This window comes from Monodelphis domestica, chromosome 3 (genome assembly GCF_027887165.1).
Source record: "Monodelphis domestica isolate mMonDom1 chromosome 3, mMonDom1.pri, whole genome shotgun sequence".
Classification (NCBI taxonomy): Eukaryota; Metazoa; Chordata; class Mammalia; order Didelphimorphia; family Didelphidae; genus Monodelphis; species Monodelphis domestica.
In genome coordinates, this window is record NC_077229.1 from 301,946,491 (window position 1) to 301,968,208 (window position 21,718).

General features: G+C 35.8%; 1 protein-coding gene across 1 annotated transcript in view; it reads left to right on the forward strand.

Annotated features, from left to right (window-relative positions):
* The window catches only part of RP1 (RP1 axonemal microtubule associated), a 375,431-nt gene that overhangs the window by 120,788 nt on the left and 232,925 nt on the right, over positions 1–21,718 (forward strand). The window contains exon 17 of the mRNA XM_007487226.3: positions 21,416–21,618. Within this exon, the coding sequence (XP_007487288.3) occupies positions 21,416–21,618 (203 nt within the window). The remainder of the gene's footprint in view (positions 1–21,415; positions 21,619–21,718) is intronic.

Genomic DNA, 21,718 nt, shown 5'->3' on the forward strand with positions numbered 1-21,718 from the left:
GGATGGAGAGAATTCCATATATGGGGGACAACTAATGAAAATGCTCATTTGGGAGATGGAGGGTCATGTGTGAGGAATAGCAAGGACTCCAGTGCCATTGTATTATAGAGCACAGAGTAGGCAAGTATGGTGTAAGAATACTGGAAAGGTAGGAAGGAACCAGGTTATGGAGCCCTTTCTAAGCCCAACAGATGATTTTAAATGTTCTCCTGGAGACAAAAGGAAACCAATAGAGTTGTCAGAATTAGGGACGTAACATAATCAGACTTGTATTTCAGGGAAATAATTTTGACAATTTAATGGAGGATGGACTGAAGTGGGGAGAGAATTGACACAAGGAGAACAACCAGGTGGTTTTTTGCAGTAGTCAAGGTGTCTTGGTCAAGGCAATGAAGGATTGTATCAGGGTGGTAGTAACATTAAGAGGAAAGGAAAATATACAAGAAATGTAATGAAGCTCACTCATGGCCCAGTGGAGAAGAACACTAGGTTTGTGGTCAGGAAGACCGGAGTTCAAATCCAACCTTTATACTTACTATTCCTGTGGTCTTGAGCAAGTCATTTAACCTCTAGTTACCTCAACTATAAAATGGGGATAATAATAGCACCTACCTCCCAGGGCTGTTGTGAGGATCAAATGAGATAGTATTTATAAAAAAAATATTAGCACAGTGCTTGGTAAATAGTTGGATCTATATGAATGCATATTCTATTTTCTCATTCCCTTTTTCATCAATGTAGAAATAAAAGTACTTAGCAATTGATTTGATATGGGTTGGGTGGGATGAGATAGAATAAAGAGTCAAGGATGAGACCTGGGTTGTGGGCTTGGGTGACATTAATGGAAAAGTGAAGAAGTGGTGGGAGTTTGAGAGTAAAACTAATGAGTTCAGTTTTGGACATACTGGATTTAAGATGACTAAGAGACAAGTTAGTTTGAGTTGCCCAAGAGACAGTTGGACAGGCAAAATCAGAGGTCAGGAGAAAAGTTAAGGCTGAATAAATAGATTTGAGAATCACAAGCATAAATATGGCAGTTTGAATCCATGGGAGGTAATGAGTTCATTAAATGAAAGCATATGAAGGAAGAAGAGAAGAAAACCCAGAACAGTGCTTTGAGAATAGCCACAATTACCAGACATAGCCTGGAAGAAAATCCTGGAAAGTAAGGACTGATAGGCAGAGATTAATGAGAGAAGAGTCTCACAAAAACATAGAGAGGAATTGTATCTGAAGGAGAAGAGAGTGACCAACACTATCAAAGGCTATCAAGAAGTCCAGAAGGATGAAGATTGAGGAAAGACCATTAGATCTGGCAATTAGGACATCATGAGTAACTTCCAAGAGAAAATTCTCAGTTGAGCAATGAATTTGGAAGCCAGACTACAGAGAGTTAAGAAGAGAATAAGAGGAAAGGATGTGGGGGTATGGAGTGCAGACTATCTTCTTAAAGAGATTAGACATAAAATTGAGAAGGGAGTTTGACTGAGGGGATGGAATTAAGGGAGTGGTCTGTGGAGGACCAAGAATTGATTTTGCGAAAGGTGAGCTAGATGTTCCAAATCACTGGAATGAGAAGAGTAATGGGTTGGGAGTTTACTAATCATTATTGGTGAATGAATTCAGGAAGGTTATCTTTTCCCATATAGGTTCAGCCTGGGAGTGTGATCAGCCCAGGGCTTTTGGCAGCAGTGGATAGGAAAGCATTTATTGTGTTCTAGGCTCTTGCTACATGCTTCTAGAGCTAGTAAGTGCTCTATGAAGTGCTTTTTTTTTTCTTATGTGAGGACCATTACAACTTTGTGCATTTGGTATTACTATCTCCATTTTACAAATGAGGAGGCTGAGGCTCAGAGAAGTTAATAGATTTTCCCATGGACACATAGCCCACAACTATTGTTTTCCTGACCCTGGATCCAACATTCTATTCTATGTCAGGTTTCTGAAAAATAAAAAAAAAACCCTAAAGCAATCTTGAAATTTGCTTCCTCCTACTAATGGAGAGATGAAAGCAGATAATGCAAAAATCAAATAAATAGATTTGAGAATCACTGGCAAAAGATGAAAGTTTAATACATTGGAGGTAATGAGTTCATTAAATGAAATTGTATGAAGGAAGAAGAGAAGAGGACCCAGAACAGAGCTTTGGAGACATCCACAGTTAGCAGACATGACTCTATAAAGATTCTAGATGCCAGAGTTCTTAATTTGCAGTCTCCACTGCAAACAATTGGACCACATCTTGCTTTTACATGTACTGTATGGTATCTAAAATGTTCAAATTGAGTCTTATGGAGCAGAAAGATAGCATCTCAGAAAGTTTTGTACTTTATGCCAAGAAATAACTAAATTATTTTGTGTTCTCCAGATAAAATTCAAAATATTTTTTCAAAACTTGTGATTCTCTAAGTTAGGGGTTCTTACTCTGGGATTCAAAGAGCCCCAAAGAATCTACGAATAGATTTCAGATGATTTAAGAACTTGGATGGGAAAGAAAATTATATTTTTCTTACCTCTAACTGAAATTTGGTATTTTCTTCAACTATTTAAAAGCATTTTATTCTGAGAGTACATGCTCTTCACCAAACCACCTAGAGAATCCATGTCACAAGAAAGATAAAGAATTCCTGCTCTAGGCAATCTTTTCATGTTTGTACAGTACAGATACTATAAAGACTTTCACTGGGAAGCTTGAACATTTGTGTGGAATCATCCCTTCCATCAATGGCAAGAGAAATCCATTTTTGTTGTGCTGAACAGTCTTGGGACTACATCCCACCCCCATCCCCGGTCTAGTGAAGATTTTCAGGAAATGGAGTGAGAACATAGAGTATTTCTCAGGAACATGCTTGCTTTCTTAAAACCTTTCACAGAAGTCATGAAGTGTTGAAACTCCAATTCATTTGGATAACCCAAAAATAAGGATAGGATCTTACCAAGAATAGCAGGCTTGGTTGAAATCACCTTGGAATGGACACTTTCCACAAAAGAGACTTTTATGTCTTATGAAAGTTTGTCAGCTGTGACAAACACTATTTCAAATATATTTCTGGTCTGGCCTTTGCAGGGAATGGAGAAGGTAATGTTTTTGTCGAGGTAAGCCAAGTCATTTCTGAAAACAATCAATTTAGGCCTCATGATGAATTTAAGTCTTTTCAAATTAGTGTTTTTACAAAGAGCACAAATTCTAGAAGCTCAGGGGAGAGCATGAGTCACAAGTCCAATGTAAAATGACTTCAAGCGGGTTCTTTGTGATTGTTTAATGGCTCTGCTAGAAGGACACTGGGAACTAAAGTCAAAGAGAAAAGAGAGACAGGCTAAGTATTAAATGTGTCTAAGAATGTTAATGGACATAATTTAAGGAAAATATTTTTGAGGCAAATTTATTTTCTTTAAAAATGTTATTCCTTAAACATTCTTTCTAGGAAAATAACTTTTTGGTCTTTGGATGATCACTAATAAACATTTCATATCCAGCCACAACATGGTATGGTATTTAGGTGGCTTGGAAATAGGAAGACATGGGTTCCAGTTCTGCTTTTGAGACTTATTGACTATGAGACCTTCAACTATTTTTTTTTTGTAACCCTTACCTTCTGTCTCAGGATCAATAATATTTGTTGATTCCAAGGGAGAACAGTAAGGACTAGGCAATGGGAATGAAGGTTAAATGATTTGCCCAGGGACATACAACTAGGAAGCATCAATTTTGAATGCTGGACCTCTCATCTATAGTCTTGGCTTTCAATCCACAGAGCCACCTAGCTGCCTCCCTTGAGCAAATTACTTAACTTCTCAGTGATTAGACAACTCTCCAAGACTCCAAGTTGTAGAAAAGGTATCTGTATTGGTAGAAGGACTTCCTAGGAGGTGGGATATGATTGTGGTAGTGATGACTGGGCAGTGTGGTGTATACCAAAGATATCACAGAATCAGTTAAAAAAAATCTAGCAATTCCTGAAGGAATAGAAGACTATGCTGAAAGGTGCATTCATTAAAGTTCTTTTCTTTCTTTTTAAAAATTTCCTTTTTTTGGTTACATTTTGAGTTCTGAATCACCTCTTCCTTCCACCCCCAGGAGATTAACACTTTAAATATGTATATACATTTGTGCAGGTATATGTATATATATATATATGTAGATAAATGTGTGTGTGTGTGTATCAATGATGTTTTAATTGCCAAATCTAAATGTTGTGGGGGCTTGAGGTGAATCCCCGGAGTTCAGGATGGGTACATTTTGCAAGGATGCAAGGCTCCAAAACTTAGCTTAAAAATAAAGAGAAATTTATTAATTTATTAATTTAGAAGGTGATGTTGAATCTGGCCAGGAGGACTGCATAGGTGGAAGACTGCTTCTGTAATTTGTGGGTACAATGTCCCATGCCATAATAATCTTTTCTCAGTCTTTATCCTTCTTGATCTCTGCAGCCTTGGATAGTGTTGCATCATTCTCTTCTTCAGCTACATCTCTTCTCCCTAGGTTTTTGTGACCCTGCTTTCTCCTTATCTTCTTCCTACCTGTCTGATATCCTCCTCATTTTCTTTTCCAGGATATTCCTCCAGGTCAGGTTGGCTCACTGTGGCTATCCCCAAAGCTCTGTCCTGGGCTTTCTTCTCTTTTTCCTCTATACTGTTTCATTTGGTGAACTCATTACCTACCATGAATTCAACTATCATCTTCTTATCCACACTCCCCATACAGTTCTTCAGGATATTAGTTCTTTCTCTGGAGGTGGATAACATTTCCCTTCATAAATCCTCTGTGGTTGATTTGAATGAGGTTATTTCTCAGAATAGCTTAGTCCTTGAATAATGTTTCTTTATTTTATATAATGTTTTCTTAGTTTTTCTCATTTCACTCTGCAAACATTATTTTCTTCAGGATCAAAATTTTGAATCTTGAGTCTAGCAATTGTAGGTAAAATGAAATCATTCATATAGAATGTTGAGGCAGTGAGATATCATGAAAAGTACTGGGTGGGAAGTTTGGTGCAGTGAGTTCTAGTATCTGCTTCTATCTTGCTTTTGGCAAGTCACTTACCATGCCTTTGCATTATGTCTTGAATAGGTGCTTAGTTTTTGTTAAATGGATGAGTGGACCATACTTTCTTCTTTGGTAAAATAAAAGGATTGATTGAATAGCCTCCAGTGTCCTTTTCAGCTAAGACATTTTCTGCTTCTCTAATTCCAAAAATGCTTTTAAAGAGCTGGGCAAAGCAAAAATGTTTATCTTTAATCATCCACATTAACTCATTCCAAAAGGTGGGTGCACATAACAAAAGTATTTGCATCCACACCATATTGAATTTTTGTCCAACCCATTGGTTTCTAAGAATCCATACATGGTATTTTAGAAAGGAAGTATCTAGTTTGAATGACTAACCTTTTTTTCTTGCTCAAAATCCTTTTTTTGTTTGTTTGTTTGTTTGTTTTTTTAAAGGACTGATTGGTGTTCTCACACTTAAAACAACTTAAACTATCTTTGTTGCCTATCTCTCTGTTACTTCTATATTCATTTCCTGCCTCTAGGCTAGCTTCCCCCTGTCTACCTGTTTTTCCTTGCTGCTCCTTCAGTGATCCTATGAACCCCTGGAAGAAGTTTTCCCCATTCTCCCTTTCTTATCTGCTAAATGACTAATTCTTAGGTGTACCAGTGATATTTGACAGCATGAGGGAATGGTTTGGGGGGATTGTTTCATAGGAAAACAGAGTCTATAATCATAAATTTAGAGCTGGAATGGTTCTCAGTGATTTTCTAGACTAATCACTTCATTTTTCAAGTGTTAGATGATGTGGCCAAAGTTACCCAGATAATAATATACACAGAACTAGGATTTGAACCCAAGGGAGACAAGAGGAAGGGAATTGGGTTTCTTACACACAGCTATATCCATAAGCCATAGGTTAGTTTTACCATATATGGGATTATAGGATATTGGCCTGGAAGAGAGTTTAGAGGTCTAACTCTGTTATCTTGATGTTCAATTGTTCTAGTCATGCCTGACTCTTCTTGACCCCACTTGGGGTTTTTCTTGGTAGAGATATTGGAGTAGTTTGTCATTTTCTTCTCCAACTCATTTGACAGATGAAGGTATGGTGGCAAACAGGGTGAAGTGACTTGCCTACAGTCACGTAGCTTGTTAGTGTCTGGGACCACATTTGAATTCATAAAGATATGTCTTCCTGACTCCTTGTCCAGCTCTCTACTCCCTATGCTACTTAGCTGCCCCCATTATCTTATAGAGGAGAGAATGAAGCCCAGATAAATGATTTACTTAGAGTCACAGTAAATAAGAGTAGAGATTTAAAGCCAGTCCCCTGATTTTAAATTCATTGATCTTTTCACTGCATTGCACACTTGTAAGTGTGACAGCTTAAGAGAGACATTGATAATCGAGAGAGTATTCAGAGGAGCATAACCAGTAAGATGAGGATTTTTTTAATCATTCCATATGAAAAAAGGCTATGTTTGGAGAAGGAGGGAAATATGGTAGCTGTCCTCAGACAGTTAAGATATTATCATGTGGATAGGGGATTAGACTCATCTTTACAGTTGCAGAGATAAGAATTAGGACCATGGGGTGGGAGCAGCAGGGAAGCTATTTTCAATGAACATAAGGAATAACTTTTTAATGATTAGAACTATGAAATAATAAAGTAGATTGTCTCTTGAGGTCCTAGTTTTCTCCCATTGCAAATATTCAAGGAGACACAGTATAACCAATTGCCAGGGATTTTGTGGAAAAGATACTTACATTGAAAAGGAAGATTAATCAGCCAATTTCTAAGGTCCCTTTGCATACTTGGATTCTAAGAAACATACTTTGGGAAACTTTACTTTCATTAATGGAAATATTCTGGCTACAGGAAATGATTTCAATATTTCTGTGACTTAGTAGAAGGCTTTCAAAAGTTATTGAAGACAGAAAAAAATTCATTACCTTTTTGCCATCCTTTTAATGAGTCTATCCCAACTTGACTGGAATGGTCCCTAGACAAGAGTCTATCATTGGTCCTAGATTTAAAGTCTTCCCATTTTAGTGGGATTGTTTAGAGGTTATGCTCAGCTGACCTTATCTTTGAGAACTCAGGATTAAATCTGTTCCATGATAAGACATCAGGTTAGGAAATTAATATTGTATATGGTGACCTTAGAAAATCCAGTGACATTATGATTCAGTGATGGTCCAGTAGATTGACATTATTTATAGGGATGTGAAAATTAATTATTTGAAGATTATTTGATGCTTTAAATTTATATGAATGTATATCTGGAAAATTTGTCTTTAATAAGGAAAATAACACTTTATTCACTCATTTTTCAGTACTGTACAATTCTTCATGACCCCATTTGGAGTTTTCTTGGCAAAGATCCTAGATTGTTTTGCTATTTTGTTTTCCAGCTCATTTTACAGATGAGAATTTCAGTCAAACAGGGTGAAGTAACTTCCCCAGAGTCACACAGTAAGTGTCTGATGCCAGATTTGAACTCAAGAAGACAAGTCTTCTTGACTCCAGGCCTGACACTTGATTCACTGTGCCACCTAAGTGTCCCCAGTAGAACACTACATGAAATTAAATGACATGGATAACTTTCTTGCATTTGCCACATATTTCTTTGATTGACATTTAGTTGATGACTTAATTTTCTATAACTCAGTCTGGTTATCTTGCAGAGTGCATATATTATTGTCTCCATCTCCTGTTTTACAAGAATCTGAGGATTTAAAACTCTTCAGGCACTTAGAAAAGGAAGCTCTACATATTATTCAATCACTAATTCAACCCCTATTTATTTCAGGACTGCTCTGTGTAAGTAAGACATTGCACTAGGTGCTACTGGGGATATAGAAACACAGTTTCTGCTCTCCAAGAACTAATCTAAAGGCAGCCTTGTGCTCAGAGTGGGATAGTGCCTTTGGAGGGATGCAAATCGAATGCTACGAGTATTTGGAGCAAGGAAATATCACATTTGATTGAAGGAGACCAAGAAGTCCCTTGTGAAGGTGGTGAATTTGAAATGAACTCTGAAGGCTTTGTAGTATTTACACAAGGAATGGGGAGTGCCTTCCAAATGGGGGAAACTAATTGGGAAGGGATAAGAGAGGAACACAAAGAAGTAGAAAATCACAGGACTTCTTAGAGAATTCACTGGTACTAGTCAGAATGTCTGCTACGGGTTAGGGAAAAGTAGGAAACATGGCTGAAAGATTAGATTTTGTCCAGATCATAAAAAATTCAGATTTACTCTGTTAGGCAGTAGGATGGATGCCACTGTAGGCTTCTGGGGAGGACAACAGCATAATCAGGGCTAAGCTTTACAAGATTAACCTGTCAGCAGGATGTCAGATGGAAGGGAGGAAGGCACAGAGACCAGTTAGCAGATAATTGCCATAATCCAGGCAAGAAGTAATGAGGGCCTGGGCTAGAGCAAGTGAAGAAAGAAAGGAGGGTATAAATCAGAGATGAATGTAATTAGGAGGCAGCTGAGTGGTGCAGGAGATTGAGTGTTGGACCTGTAGTTAGGAAGACTTGAGTTCAAATCCTTCTTCAGACACTCATTGGCAATGTTATTTTGGGCAAATCATTAAATCTCTCTCAGTTGCAATTTTCTCATTTGTTACATAGCCTCTATCTTACAAGGTTAATGCAAAACTCAAATGAGGTCATATCTATAAAATGTATTGCAAATCTAAAATGCTATTTAAATGCTAGCTATTATTCACTCTTTATTTGTTAAGAGAGACAATAATATTGATGGAATTTGTCACTATATTTGAACATATTGGTGTCTTTTTTACTTAGAATTTTTTTTTGCTTTAGTTTTTAAATCTTGAAAGGGTATGAATTAGTTTGTATGACATTAATACTTTAAGTTTGTCCATCTGAATGAATTAGTTGAATCAGAAAGCAATGTGTGTGAGTGTTTGGGACTCAGGGAGTTTTAGAACTGTAAGAGATCTTAGGGATCATCTAACACAACTTCTTTATTTTTCTGTATGAGATGCTTGTGATTTGAGGTGGCCATCATTGAGACGAGAGTCATTTGCCCAAAATAATGCAGTGGGTATTAGCATCAACAAAAGCAAGACCTTAATTCCTGGTCTACTGTTTTTGTTTGTTTGTTTGTTTTAGACCCTTACCTTTTGTATTAAAATCCATACTGGGTATTGGTTCTAAGGCAGAAGAGTGGTAAGGGCAAGACAATGGAGGTTAAATGACTTGCCCAAGGTCACACAGCTAGGAAGTGTCTGAGGACAGATTTGAACTCAGCACCTCCAATCTCTAGGCTTGACCCTACTGCTTTTACTAATATAAATTGCTGCCTCTTATGTGTATGACTGCTATAGCTCTTGCATTCAGAACACTGATTTGGTCCATTTGCTTTGATAAGTCAGTTTTCAGTTTAACTCATTGATTTCCAGTTTGATTGGCATTTATTAACCACTTGTTATATCATAAGGCACTGATATACAAAGACAAAAACAAATCAGTCCTTGCTCTCAGAGATTATACATTACTGGGACAGGGGAACAGGGGAAGGAAAGGTTGAGGTTATATAATAAATAAAAGAATAAAAAACATCAGGATATTTTCAAGAGGAAGAGTGCTAAGAAGTGGAAAAATGATGATATGCTTTATATAGGAGATAATATTTAACCTAGCTCTTGAAGGAACCCAGGAACTCTAAGAGTTTGTGGAAGGAAGGAATGGGTGTCAGAAATAGGTGACAGCCTGCATGGTAGCATGGGATGAGAGATTAGTGTGGGCAACAATCAGGAGGGTGATTTGTGTCTAATAGAGAGTGAATGAAAAGGATTAATAAGAAACAAGTCTGGAAAGATGGGAGACAGATTATGGAAGGTTTCAAATGCCAATATGAGGCTTCTGTATTTTATTTTAGGGGAAAAAGAGGACTAATGAATTTTTGAGCAGAGAGGTAACATAGTCAGATTTGTATTTTGGGAACACTAACCTGGAAACTGTGGAACATGAATTAATAGTAAGAATGAAAATGATTGTTAACATTTATACAGTACCTACTATATTCCAGATACTATTATTAATTATTGTCATTAAATCCTTACAATGACTTTGAGAGGTAGGTGCTATTATTATGCCCATTTTACAAAAGAGAAAACTGAGGCAAATTAGAGACTAAATGATTTGTCCAGGATCAAATAGCTAATAGGTGTGTGAGGTTGGATTTGAACTCTATTCTTCCTGATGAGAAGCCACATGCTCTAGCCAATGTACCAACTAGATGCCTCTAATCTCTAATTTAGCTGCATTAGAAAGGAGGGGACCACCAGCAAGGAGAACAAAAAGACAATGGCAAAAGTTTTCATATAAAAAAGAATTATAATCTTTTTCTTTAAGCTATTCAGATGATAAGAAAAAAATATCATCTGTAAATGTGGAAGTTGAACAAGATGATTTCTAAGGTTCCTTCCAGATCTAAAACTCTCATCTGATGTTCATAAAAAGTAAAAAAAAAGGGCAATGTGAATCTGACAATTTCCTTTCACTTCATTTTTTAAAAGATGGTGTTTGGGGTCTAGATTTTGCTTTCAATGAAACTATAATATAAAAGAATCACAGTCAATTTTGACCTGGACCCTAAATTTATTAATGTAATCCAAGATTGCACTAGCTTTTTTAGCAGTCATATCATATTATGGTCTCATATTAAATTTCTTATTAATATTCTGCCCATGATCCAAGGACCAGCTTACATGCTACCTTCTCCATGAGGCATTTTATGACACATAGATCATAGCAAATCAAGTTTAAAGAAACATCTCACACCATATGCCACAGTAAGCTCCAATGGATAGATGACTTACAATAGAAATGAAAAAGTCACATTATAAACACATTAGAGGAGAATGGAAAGAAATACCTTTCTCAACTTTGTATCACTCCTTTCTTGACCAAAGAAAAGAATATGACAGGAGACAAAATGAATAGTTTTGATTAAATATAATCAAATTTCTTTTGGCCAAACCAAATAAATGCACCAGATGTCAGAAATAAAATAGTTAACTGAGATTTTAGTTTTTCCATTAACTTTCTCTGATAAAAGCTTACTGACTAGGATATATGGGGAATTGATTCAAATATTAAGAGCAAGAGCCATTCCCCAACAAATAAATGGTCAAAAGATATGTATGAGGCAGTTCTCAAGGGAAGAAAATCATGCTATTAATAGCCATATAAAAATTCCACATCACCAGTAAAAAGGGATGTGAAAATTAGAAGAGTTTTGACCTTCTGCCTCATATTTATTAAAGTAGATGTTGAAAATAAAAAATGACAATTGTTAAAGGTGATGTAGGAGTAAAGGCACAGTAAAACTGTGATTTGGTATAGCTATTCTGGAAAGGAATATTGAATAGTACTTAGAAAAAAAATCAGTTAATGGTGTATAGTTTTTGATCCAGAAATACCACTCCTAGATATATACCCCAATGAGATCAAACGAGGAGAAAAAACAAACAAACCATGCATACCAAAAATATTTATAGCAACACCTTTTGTTATAGAAAATAATTGTAAACTATTAAAAAAAGAAATAAGGGGGAGAGACCCAAAGTGGATAGAATAGTTAACACTTAGAACACTTAGAGATCTCCCTGAATACCCAGCTGTGATCTCTGGGTATTCAAACCTCCAGTTAGTGAGAGTGAATGAGAATCACTTTCTCTCAATGGGACAGTTGTGCAAATGCCTTGGAGACAATTGATGCATAAAATTAGTATCTATTTTATTATACGAGGGGATACAAACTGAGGATCAGAACAAGGGGTCCCTAGCTCTAAGGGATCAAGCTATTCATCCACAACCCTCTATGTCTCTCACAAGAAGGTACCTTCTGGTCTTCCTGCTAACTTACCAGCTCCCTATTTCTATTTAGGTGTTTGCCAAAAGCTGACTAAGCTACCTATCTATGACCCTCAGTAGCTGGTTAGATTTAGTTTAAAAGCTGTCTCCAAAACCTGTTATGATTGCTCTCAAATGGCTAAGTCCACCCCAGGGGACTCTGACCCCCGAGGTAAAACCTCAAAGCCAATTGGACAGGATTTTTACATAAAAACATGGAAAGCACATGAGGTATGGTCAGATCCTTTTCTAGATGTTCCCGGTCAAACAGAGAATCTCCAAAGATGATTTAGGGCTTTCTCCTTCTCCACAGTAAGGTTGAAGTAGCTAAACTCTGATAAGCCACCTTTCCTCCTCCCTTCTGGACAGGAAGAAGCTATTCTCCTATAGGAAGTCACTACTCTAGCAGTTGTCACTTCCAAACTGTTCCTCCTCTGCCTTCTGCCTACTAAAATCCTTTCCCTTGAGTTCCTAGTATGTGCCTTAAAGACAGCCTTCCACTTCTCTTAAATCTTATCCTAAATCTATCCTTTACCCAGTACACTATAGAGTTGCCCCCAAATTGGGGAATGACCAAACAAATTAAGGTATTTATTCTATTATATTATTGTGTCATAAGAAATGATAAAAGAAATGGACTCACAGAAATCTGGGAAGACTCATATGAACTGTTGCAGAATGAAGTAAATAGAACAAGTAGAACAATTTTTATATTAACTACAATACTTAAATTAATTATTTAAAAAAATTATTTCAAAGACTTTAGAACCGTGATCAATGCTCTTTCTTTTCAGTTTAGCTTCTTTGTTTCTTGGGCTTCTTTCACGACAGCTCAAATCTTATGTTACACAGGTGAACTTTCATTGTTCTTCCAATAAGTAGTAGCTTCCCCTTTGATATTACTGATTACTTTGAATTATTTAATTACTCTGCTGTTAACTACTCTGTATATATCATATGGGGAAATGCTTATTTTCATGTTGTTTATCCCATTAGCATATGAATTCTTAGAGGATAGCGATTGATTTTGTCTTTCTTTGTATCCCCTGGCCTTACCACAGTGCTGGTATATAGTAAATGCTTAATATATAAAATTTTAAAAAATAAAACCCCTTACCTTCCATCTTGGAGTCAATACTGTGTATTGGATCCAAGTCAGAAGAGTGGTAAGGGCTAGGCAATTGAGTTAAGTGACTTGCCCAGGGTCACACAACTGGGAAGTGTCTGAGCCCAGATTTGAACCTAGGACCTCCCATCTCTAGGCCTGGCTCTCAATCCACTAAGCTACCCAGCTGCCCCCTTAATATATTTTTTTATTGACTGAAATGTAATGACCAACCATGACTCCAGAGGACCGAGGAAGAAGCATACTTCTTATCTTTTGATCAAGAGATGACAGAGTAGAGATGCAGAACAATATATATATATATACATATATAATATATATATATACACACACATATAAAATGTATATATTCAGACATAGCCAATATGTGTATCTGTTTTAAATGACAGTGCTACAAAGTAAGGCTTTTATTTTTGGAGTGAGTACTTGTGATAATGTTGGAAAAAGAAACAAAGAAAAGAATTTCCATAAAAATCTAAAAATGTATAGAAGGGAACAGAGAGAGCTTCAGAGGGAAACAAAGGACATTGATTACAGCTTTTGGAACCGTCAAATTGAATTTAGTACAAACTTAAAAAAAAAAAACAACCCAAACTGAAACAGCCAAAACAAGTTATAAAGATATTAATACTTTTACATTCAATACTATTATCCTTACATGAAGATGTCTATATTTGTTGGTATCTGTAAAATTTAGAATATGAAAAAAAGTTTAAATTAAAAGATAATAGATCACAGAATATTAAACCTAGGGAAGAAATTTTGCCGATTTTTAGTTTGACTCCATCATTTGTGATATGAGTAAACTGAGTTCTAAAAAGAACTGTTTTGTCCAAGAGCATACAGGGCTAACCATAGATTGATTCTTCATTTAAACCCAATCTTCTGACACCCAACTGAGAACTTATTTCCTTACACCGTATTGTATTCCTTTTAGCTGCAAGTGTTCTCTATTTCATCTAATTTTATACAGTTTTGTATTCCTGTTGTGGACTTAAATTCTTGTTTGTTTTACTTAGATAGTTTAGCTACATGAATTTCTATCTCCCACTTGATCAGAAGATTCGTTATGGGAAGGACTATGTCTTATTTGTTTTTGTATTGTCCTCAGCATCTGGAGCATTTTGCTAAACAGTGGGTGTTTAAATGATTGCCTAAATAATGATTCACAATATGATAATGAATCGTTCAGTGAGTAATTAATTTAGAATTAAAAGGAATATCAGAAGCCAAGTTTTTTTTTTAATAAAGTACAGAATATCCTCATAATAAAGGTCCTAAAATGTGGTCATGTAGTTTCTATCTGAATACTTCTAATGATAGAAAGTTCACTACCTTCAGAAACAATTTGCTCAAAGGTTGGATAGTTTTAGTTATTGTAAAATCTCTTCTTTAGTTGTCCTGAAAACAATTTCCTTTAGACTGTTACCTCTTGCTCTTAGTTTTTACTTCCAGGATAACACAGGAAAAATATTTGAAAACAAGCATCATGTCTCCTCTTATTTTCCTTTCTCTAGGCTAAATAGCTCCAGTTCCTTATATGCCATGTTTTCAATCTTCTCAGACACTTGCTGGAAGCAATATAGTTTGACCATTATTAAAATGGTATGTCCAGAGGTGAACTTGACACCGCAGATCTGATCTGACCAGCTCAGGGTTCAGTGGGGTTGCTATTTCCTATTGTAGACACTATACTTCTACAAAAGCATACTGATTAGATTTGCTTTTATTCTAGCCATATCAAATGTTATCATAAGTCTAGGATCAAATAAAACCATCAAATCTTTTTATACATGGACTCTGGTTAAAGCAGGCCAAAACTTCAACACTGAGTACATGTCCAATTGATATTTTGCTTCTCTATTAAGAGAAAATAAGTCTGTCCCCTCGTCTACTGATAGTCTGTCTAATATTTTAAGACAACTGTAAAACTTCCCCTTCATTCTCTCTTGTCCAGTCTATTCTTTCTATGATGTAGATCATGAAAGGATCTTATTACACGGCTTTTTTTCCCCTATCCATGTTAAACTGCTTCTTGTCTTTAGCTCAGCATTCCATCTTGTCACAATGGTTTTGAAAATATTCCCATTCATTTCTTAGTAAACCTTACCAGCTTTGTGCATCACAAATTTTCTTAGGTCTTTTATATTTTTTAGCACCTGATACAGTCCCTGGCATATAGTAGGTACTTTATAAATGCTTCTGGATTCCAGTTGATTGAATAGTAAGCTATTAAAGGTGGGGAATGGATTTGACTGTTCATATTAGGTTTAGCAAAATTGGTATCTCATCTTCTTGAAGTACACAGAGACCTCACAGCTTTACTGGTTCCCTGGCTTTCACCACAATATCTTTGTGTACATTTCAGTACACGGTGTCTTAAAAAGTAATTTTATTTGTTCACTGTAGTATAGATTGGTGCAAAACCCCAGACTTCAAATTGCTGCTTTAGGTTTCAGTATAAATTAGCTCTCTTGAGCTGGCCTTGTCACTTCAGTGACATCTCCTTATCACTTAGGCTCTCCCCAGTGGTGATCTGTGCTTTATGCTGACCCCAACCTTGACCTAGCCTATGAATAAGTGGGATTCATTCATTCATTCATTCATTCATTCATTCTACATTTCTCTGACTCATTGTCAGCAACAATTGGGACAGCTTTTAGAACTAACATGTTGAATTTAGAACACGTTAAAAAATTAAACCCAAAACAAATTATACTTAAGCAGATTTATGATATACAATTTCTGTCCTAGAGTTCCTATAGGATGGCACAGAGGGATAATGAATCACTATCAGTGTATGATTGGTGTGAGCTGAAATATTCTGTCACCCCCACTGAAGACATTTCTGAGCCATTGGGATAGATGTTATTTAGAATGGATTTTAATCAGTAAGATTTCTGAAGGAGAGAGCTCTTTCGATTAACCCAGAGTGGCCATCAAATGCCCTCTCTCTATAGATTATTTTTAGCCTTTAGTCAACAAATGCCTCCACTTTTATGGTCCTCAGGAGAAGAAATTTATAGCTTGAGACTAATGGACATCCATTTGTTTCCAAAAGATTGCATCATTCGATTATATTCATTTTTAATTGGGAATGACATAAATTATAATACATTGTTCTACTTTACAGATGATACCATATTATGTTATCAATGACCGTAACCCAAGTAGAAAGTGCCCTTGTGCTCTGACTCTTTACTATATAGTCTAACAAATATTTGATTCCAAATATTGCCCTTTGGATTTGTGTGAAGTGAACCCTGAAAAGTCATCTGTCCAGTTTAGTTTACTACTGAACCTATCAAGTCCACAGAGACTTGTTATTGGGTAATAGCCTAAAACCGCCTTTGGACTGAGAATAAATTAACTACCTTGGGAAATGTGTGACTCTTTTTTGACCACCAAGTTGCTTCTTCTTGTTGTTTGATTGTTTCAGGCATGTGTGACTCTTCATTGTCCCATTTGAGTTTTTCTTGGCAAAGATACTGGAGTGGTTTGCCATTTCCTTCTCCAACTCATCTTACAGATGAGGAAACTGAGGCAGACAGGGTTAAATGACTTGTCTAGGGTCACACAGCTAGTAAATGCTTGAGGCTGGATTTGAACTCAAGAAGATGAATCTAGACCCAGGACTTTATTCACTATTATGGCAGCTAATTGCCCCTAAGTTGCTTTAGTACTAGGAAAAATTTTACTCCAATGTTCTGTAAGATACTGTACTTGCCTGCTATTGCAATAATATTGTTAATGTTACTTACTTGGAACATTTAATTACTAGGGAGTTTTAGTTACTACAGAACTGGTTTGGAGCCAGAAAAACATGGATTCATGTCCCACCTCTGCTGAATATTGACCATGTGACCCTAGGAAAAATCCTTAACCTCTCTAAACAACTCTTAGAAATTTTCAAGTAGATGACAACCTGTTCTGAAATGGAAGTTTCCTCATCTGGGAATTCCCTATACTAAGGAAATCATAAATCCAATCCCTCTTCCTTCAAGCAACTATTGATTTCTAAAAGTATGGGTGTACTAGTGGGCAGGTGAGATTACCATTTGACTTTTTGTGAGATCCTTTATAGTCTCTTGACTCATACAAGAGAGACAAAATGGGTTGAACACTTCATGTAGAGTCAGTAATCCCAGAATCTAACCCTAGCTCTCTTAGTGAATTTAATTGTTACTGAACTTTAAAATGACCAGATTAATTAAAAATACAGTCATAAGTCACCTGCCATGTGCCAGACAATGAAGTTACAAAGAAAGACACAATCCTTGCCTTCAATGAGCTTCCATTCTAATGAGGGAGATACCATGTAAATAGCCATACACATATAATAAATATGAATATCCCTTCTACATTATGGCTTTCCTCATCATGTTCTTGATATATTTCTTGATATATCATAGAGATCATACCATGAGAAATTAAATGGGAATTTGGAGGGAGTTTTATGGAAGCCATAGATGACATGCAAAGGCCAACATGTAACACAGAAAAAGTTTAGAAACTCATAAATATGTAAAATATATGTATAGCATAGCAACATATAAAATATTTTATCTTTTAGTGCCCCAAATCTACCCAATTTCTTCTTTTACTGTAAATACCCCATAAACGAAAAAAAAAATACTTTTCTAGTATGGAGAGTCAAATAATTTTATGCAGATTTTCCAGAGTACAGGTGCCCTATACTTAAAACTTTCAGTGTGAAAAGGATACTTGTTTAGAGTCTGAATCAAAAATAATATTAGCAGAAAGGCACTAGAGGGGATGAGGGTAGGGGAATGCAGAAAAACTCCTTTTATAGGCTGATTTAGTATGGAATTTAAAGGAAGCCAGGAGTTGGTGATGTGGAAGGAAAGCATTTCAGAAATAAGGAACAGTCTCAATTCATTTAGTTCAGCACATGGTTAGAGAATCTACTGTGAGTGGAACACTTTGGAAAGACTGAGGGTTAGCTAAGACACGGTTTTGACTTTCTTTGAATGTATAGTTAAGAAAGATGGTGTGATGCATACACATATAGCTGTAATACAAAATAATATATGAAAGATACATAGCCAAGAAAAACAGGAATTATATAAACACAACTACAAAACCCTTTTCTCACAAATAAAACTAGGTCTCAACAATTGGGAAAAAAAGCATTAATTGCTCATGGGTAGGATGAACTAATATAATAAAAATGACAATTCTACCTAAATTAATTCACTTATTCAATGCCATACCTATCAATCTACCAAAAAACTTTTTTTAGAGAATTATAAAAAAATAATAACAAAATTTATCTGGAAGGACAGAAGATAAAAATATTAAAAAAATGAAAAAAAAAAGTGAACTGGTAGCCTAACGGTACCAGATTTTAAACTGTACTATAAAGCAGTGATCATCAAGACAATATGGTAGTGGCTAAAAGAGAAGTATGGATCAATGGAGTAGACTAGGGGGTAAATGACCTAAGCAATCTAGTGTTCGATAAACTCAAAGATCCAAGCTTTTGAGATAAGAACTCACCATTTGACAAAAACTGCTGGGAAAATTGGAAAACAGTATGTAAAAATTGGGTTTAGATCACTATCTCATACCCTATATTAAAATAAGTTCAAAATGGGTATTTGACTTAAATATAAGGACTAATATGATAAGTAAATTAGGTGAACACATAATAGTCTGTCAAATCTATAGAGAAGGGAAGAATTTAAGATCAATCAAGAGATATAGAACATTATAAGATGTAGATTTAATAATATTTATTATATTAAATTAAAAACATTTTGTATAAACAAAATCAGTACAACCAAAATTAGAAGGGAAGCAACAAACTGGGAAAATTTTTATAATAGATTTCTCTGACGAAAGTCTAATTTCTCAAATATATAAGGAATTAAGTCAAATTTACAAAAAATCAAGCCACTCCTCAATTGATAAATGGTCAAGGGAGATGAATAGGCAATTTTCAGATGAAGAAATAAAAACTATTAACAATCATATGACAAAGTGTTCTGAATCTCTCCTGATGAGAGAAATGCAAATCAAAACAACTCTGAGGTACCACCTTATACCTAGAAGATTGACCAATATGACAGTAAAAGAAAGTAGTAAATATTAGAGGATATGTAACAAAATTGGGACACTAATACAATGCTGGTGGAGTTGTTAATTGATCTAACCATTCTGGAAGGCAATTTGGAATTATAACCCAAGATCTTTAAAAGAATGCATACCCTTTGATCCAGAATAACACTACTAGGTTTGTATCCCAAAGAGATAAAAAAATGGGAAATGATCCATTTGTACAAAAATATTCATAAAGTGCAGGCTTTTTGTGGTAGAACAAAATTGGAAAATGAGGGCATGTCCCTCAATTGGGGAATGGCTGAACAAATTGTGGTATATGATGGTGATGGAATCCTATTGTGTTATAAGGAATGGTGAATCTCTTGATTTCTATAAGAACTGGAAGGACCTACATCAACTGATGTGGAGTGAAATAAGTAGAACCAGGAAACATTATATACAGTAACTCAAACATTGTGGCATGATCATTGTGGCATGTGATTGACTCTGCTACTAAAAGCAATTCAATGATCCAGAACAATCCCAAGGGGCTTATGAGAAGGAATGCTATCCACATCTGGAGAAAAAATAGTTGGAGAATAAATGCAGAAGAAAAAGACATTATTTATCACTTGTTAATATGGATATATGATTTGCAGTTTTGGGTTTAAAAGATTACAAAAACCAATAATATGGAAATAGGTTTTGAGCAATAATACATATATGTACACACATATATATGCATGTATATACATATAAGCAAGTGGAACTGCTTGTCATTTGGGGAGGGAAGAAGGGGTGGAGAGAACATGAATTATGTAACCATGCAAAAATATATAAAAATAAAATTATATTTTAAAAAGATACAAAGGAAAGGATTATCAGCTTAAGGCCAGAATGAGGGAAGGTTATTACTATTCTGTTGGAAGACATTAAGCCATAAATCTAGGGATCTCAGAAGGGATTTTGAGAGGCCACATAGTTCAATTCCCTCATTTCACATGAAGGTCCAAGGCAAACCTTGAGAAATTTAGCCATATCCTGCTCTGTCTAAAATGACCTGATTACTTGCTTCCTTGAATGTCCTCATGGCAGTAACTACTTTAAGAATTTATTTATCCAAAAAGTTCTGGGGGCTACATTTTGTGCAATTATTTTGAAAACAAGTGACTAAAGATGGGGGATAGAGCTCTAATCTTGTAGTCAGTGTTCCAATTGAGTGCCTTTCTGTGGGATTGTGAGAAAATCATGTTGTCTCCCCGGGGTTCAGTTTCTCAGTGATAAAATTCAAATGCTAAGACCTCAGAAGGTTGTTGTGAGGAAAGCACGTTGTTTTGTAACTCTTTAATATACTTCTTTAATATCTGTGAGGTTCTGCCACCCACACTTCCCCCTCTTGACTTCAAATTATTTAAGAACACAAACTTTTTTTTTTTAATATGTAAACTTTGTATCTCCTCAGCAGTAAGGGCTGATCACATAGTAGGTACTAAATAAAAGTGTGAACTAATAAAAGGCAGATAACTCAGAATGTTGGGGGACAGATGTCTACTCTGTTCATCTTGTACTGATATATTCCAAGAAGCTAAGAAATTTGTCATTCTATTTGATAACAAAAGCTAGGAAAAACATTTTTTTTCTGTAATGTCAAATCTATTCAGTTTTACTCTTCAGCTTTTCCTCTGTTAAAAAAATTTTTTTTTGCTGATAGATCACAGGATTTTGGAGCTAGCAAGGGCCTTCAAAATTATCCTCTCCAAACACTTCATTTTATGAATGAGAAAGGACAAGTCAGTCAGGGGAAGTGTGCCAAGATTACCCAGCTAGTTACTGGCAGAATTAGAACTCAGGTTTCCCAATTCCAGTACCTATTGTCTTTATTGTTGCTTTATATGTTGACGTTGTTCTCATTTTCTGAAATGCTCTTTTTATATTTCCACCTTGTTATTTTCCATTTCCCATCGAAATATGTATACATCCTTTTTTGTTAGTATTTCTGAGACACATTTTAGTTCATATTAAGAAAGAATCAATGGAAAAAGAATGACATAATGTCGTCTGTCCAACATTGCTATAATGTTCTAAATTGGAAGCTAAAGATCACCAGACATACCAGCTGCTTATTGCTCATTTTCACCATTGCAGTCATTTAGCTTTACCTAACCAGAACCTTAGTAGAGGGCATAATTCCCAATTAATCTCCTAGGTGTTTCCTGGAGTTGTTACAATACAGGGCACTCAGTTTTGATGTCCTTGGACTCCCTAGTGACAAAGGACACAACTAACTTGATGTCACATCTGCTCTTCTACTAATGTTCTCTTTTGTCATTGTTCCTGCAGCGGAATTTCGAAACACCTCCACCAGTGACACAGTTCTTCTCTCAGATGATGAATGGCAGGTGTTGGTGCTGACAGGAAATACAGGGACTCAAGCCAATGTCACCCTCTGGGTGTATGGAGACAAAGGAGTTATTGGACCACTACCTCTTGGCAAGGGCAGTAAGGAGCAGCTGTTCCTTCCAAGAAAGGAGAATGAATTTCAGGTAGACAGCAAAGATTGGCACTGGCATTAATATATACACTACCTTAAAATACACTTCTCTCACACAGGAGGGGGATTTTAATTTTTTGTGTTTGCTAGCA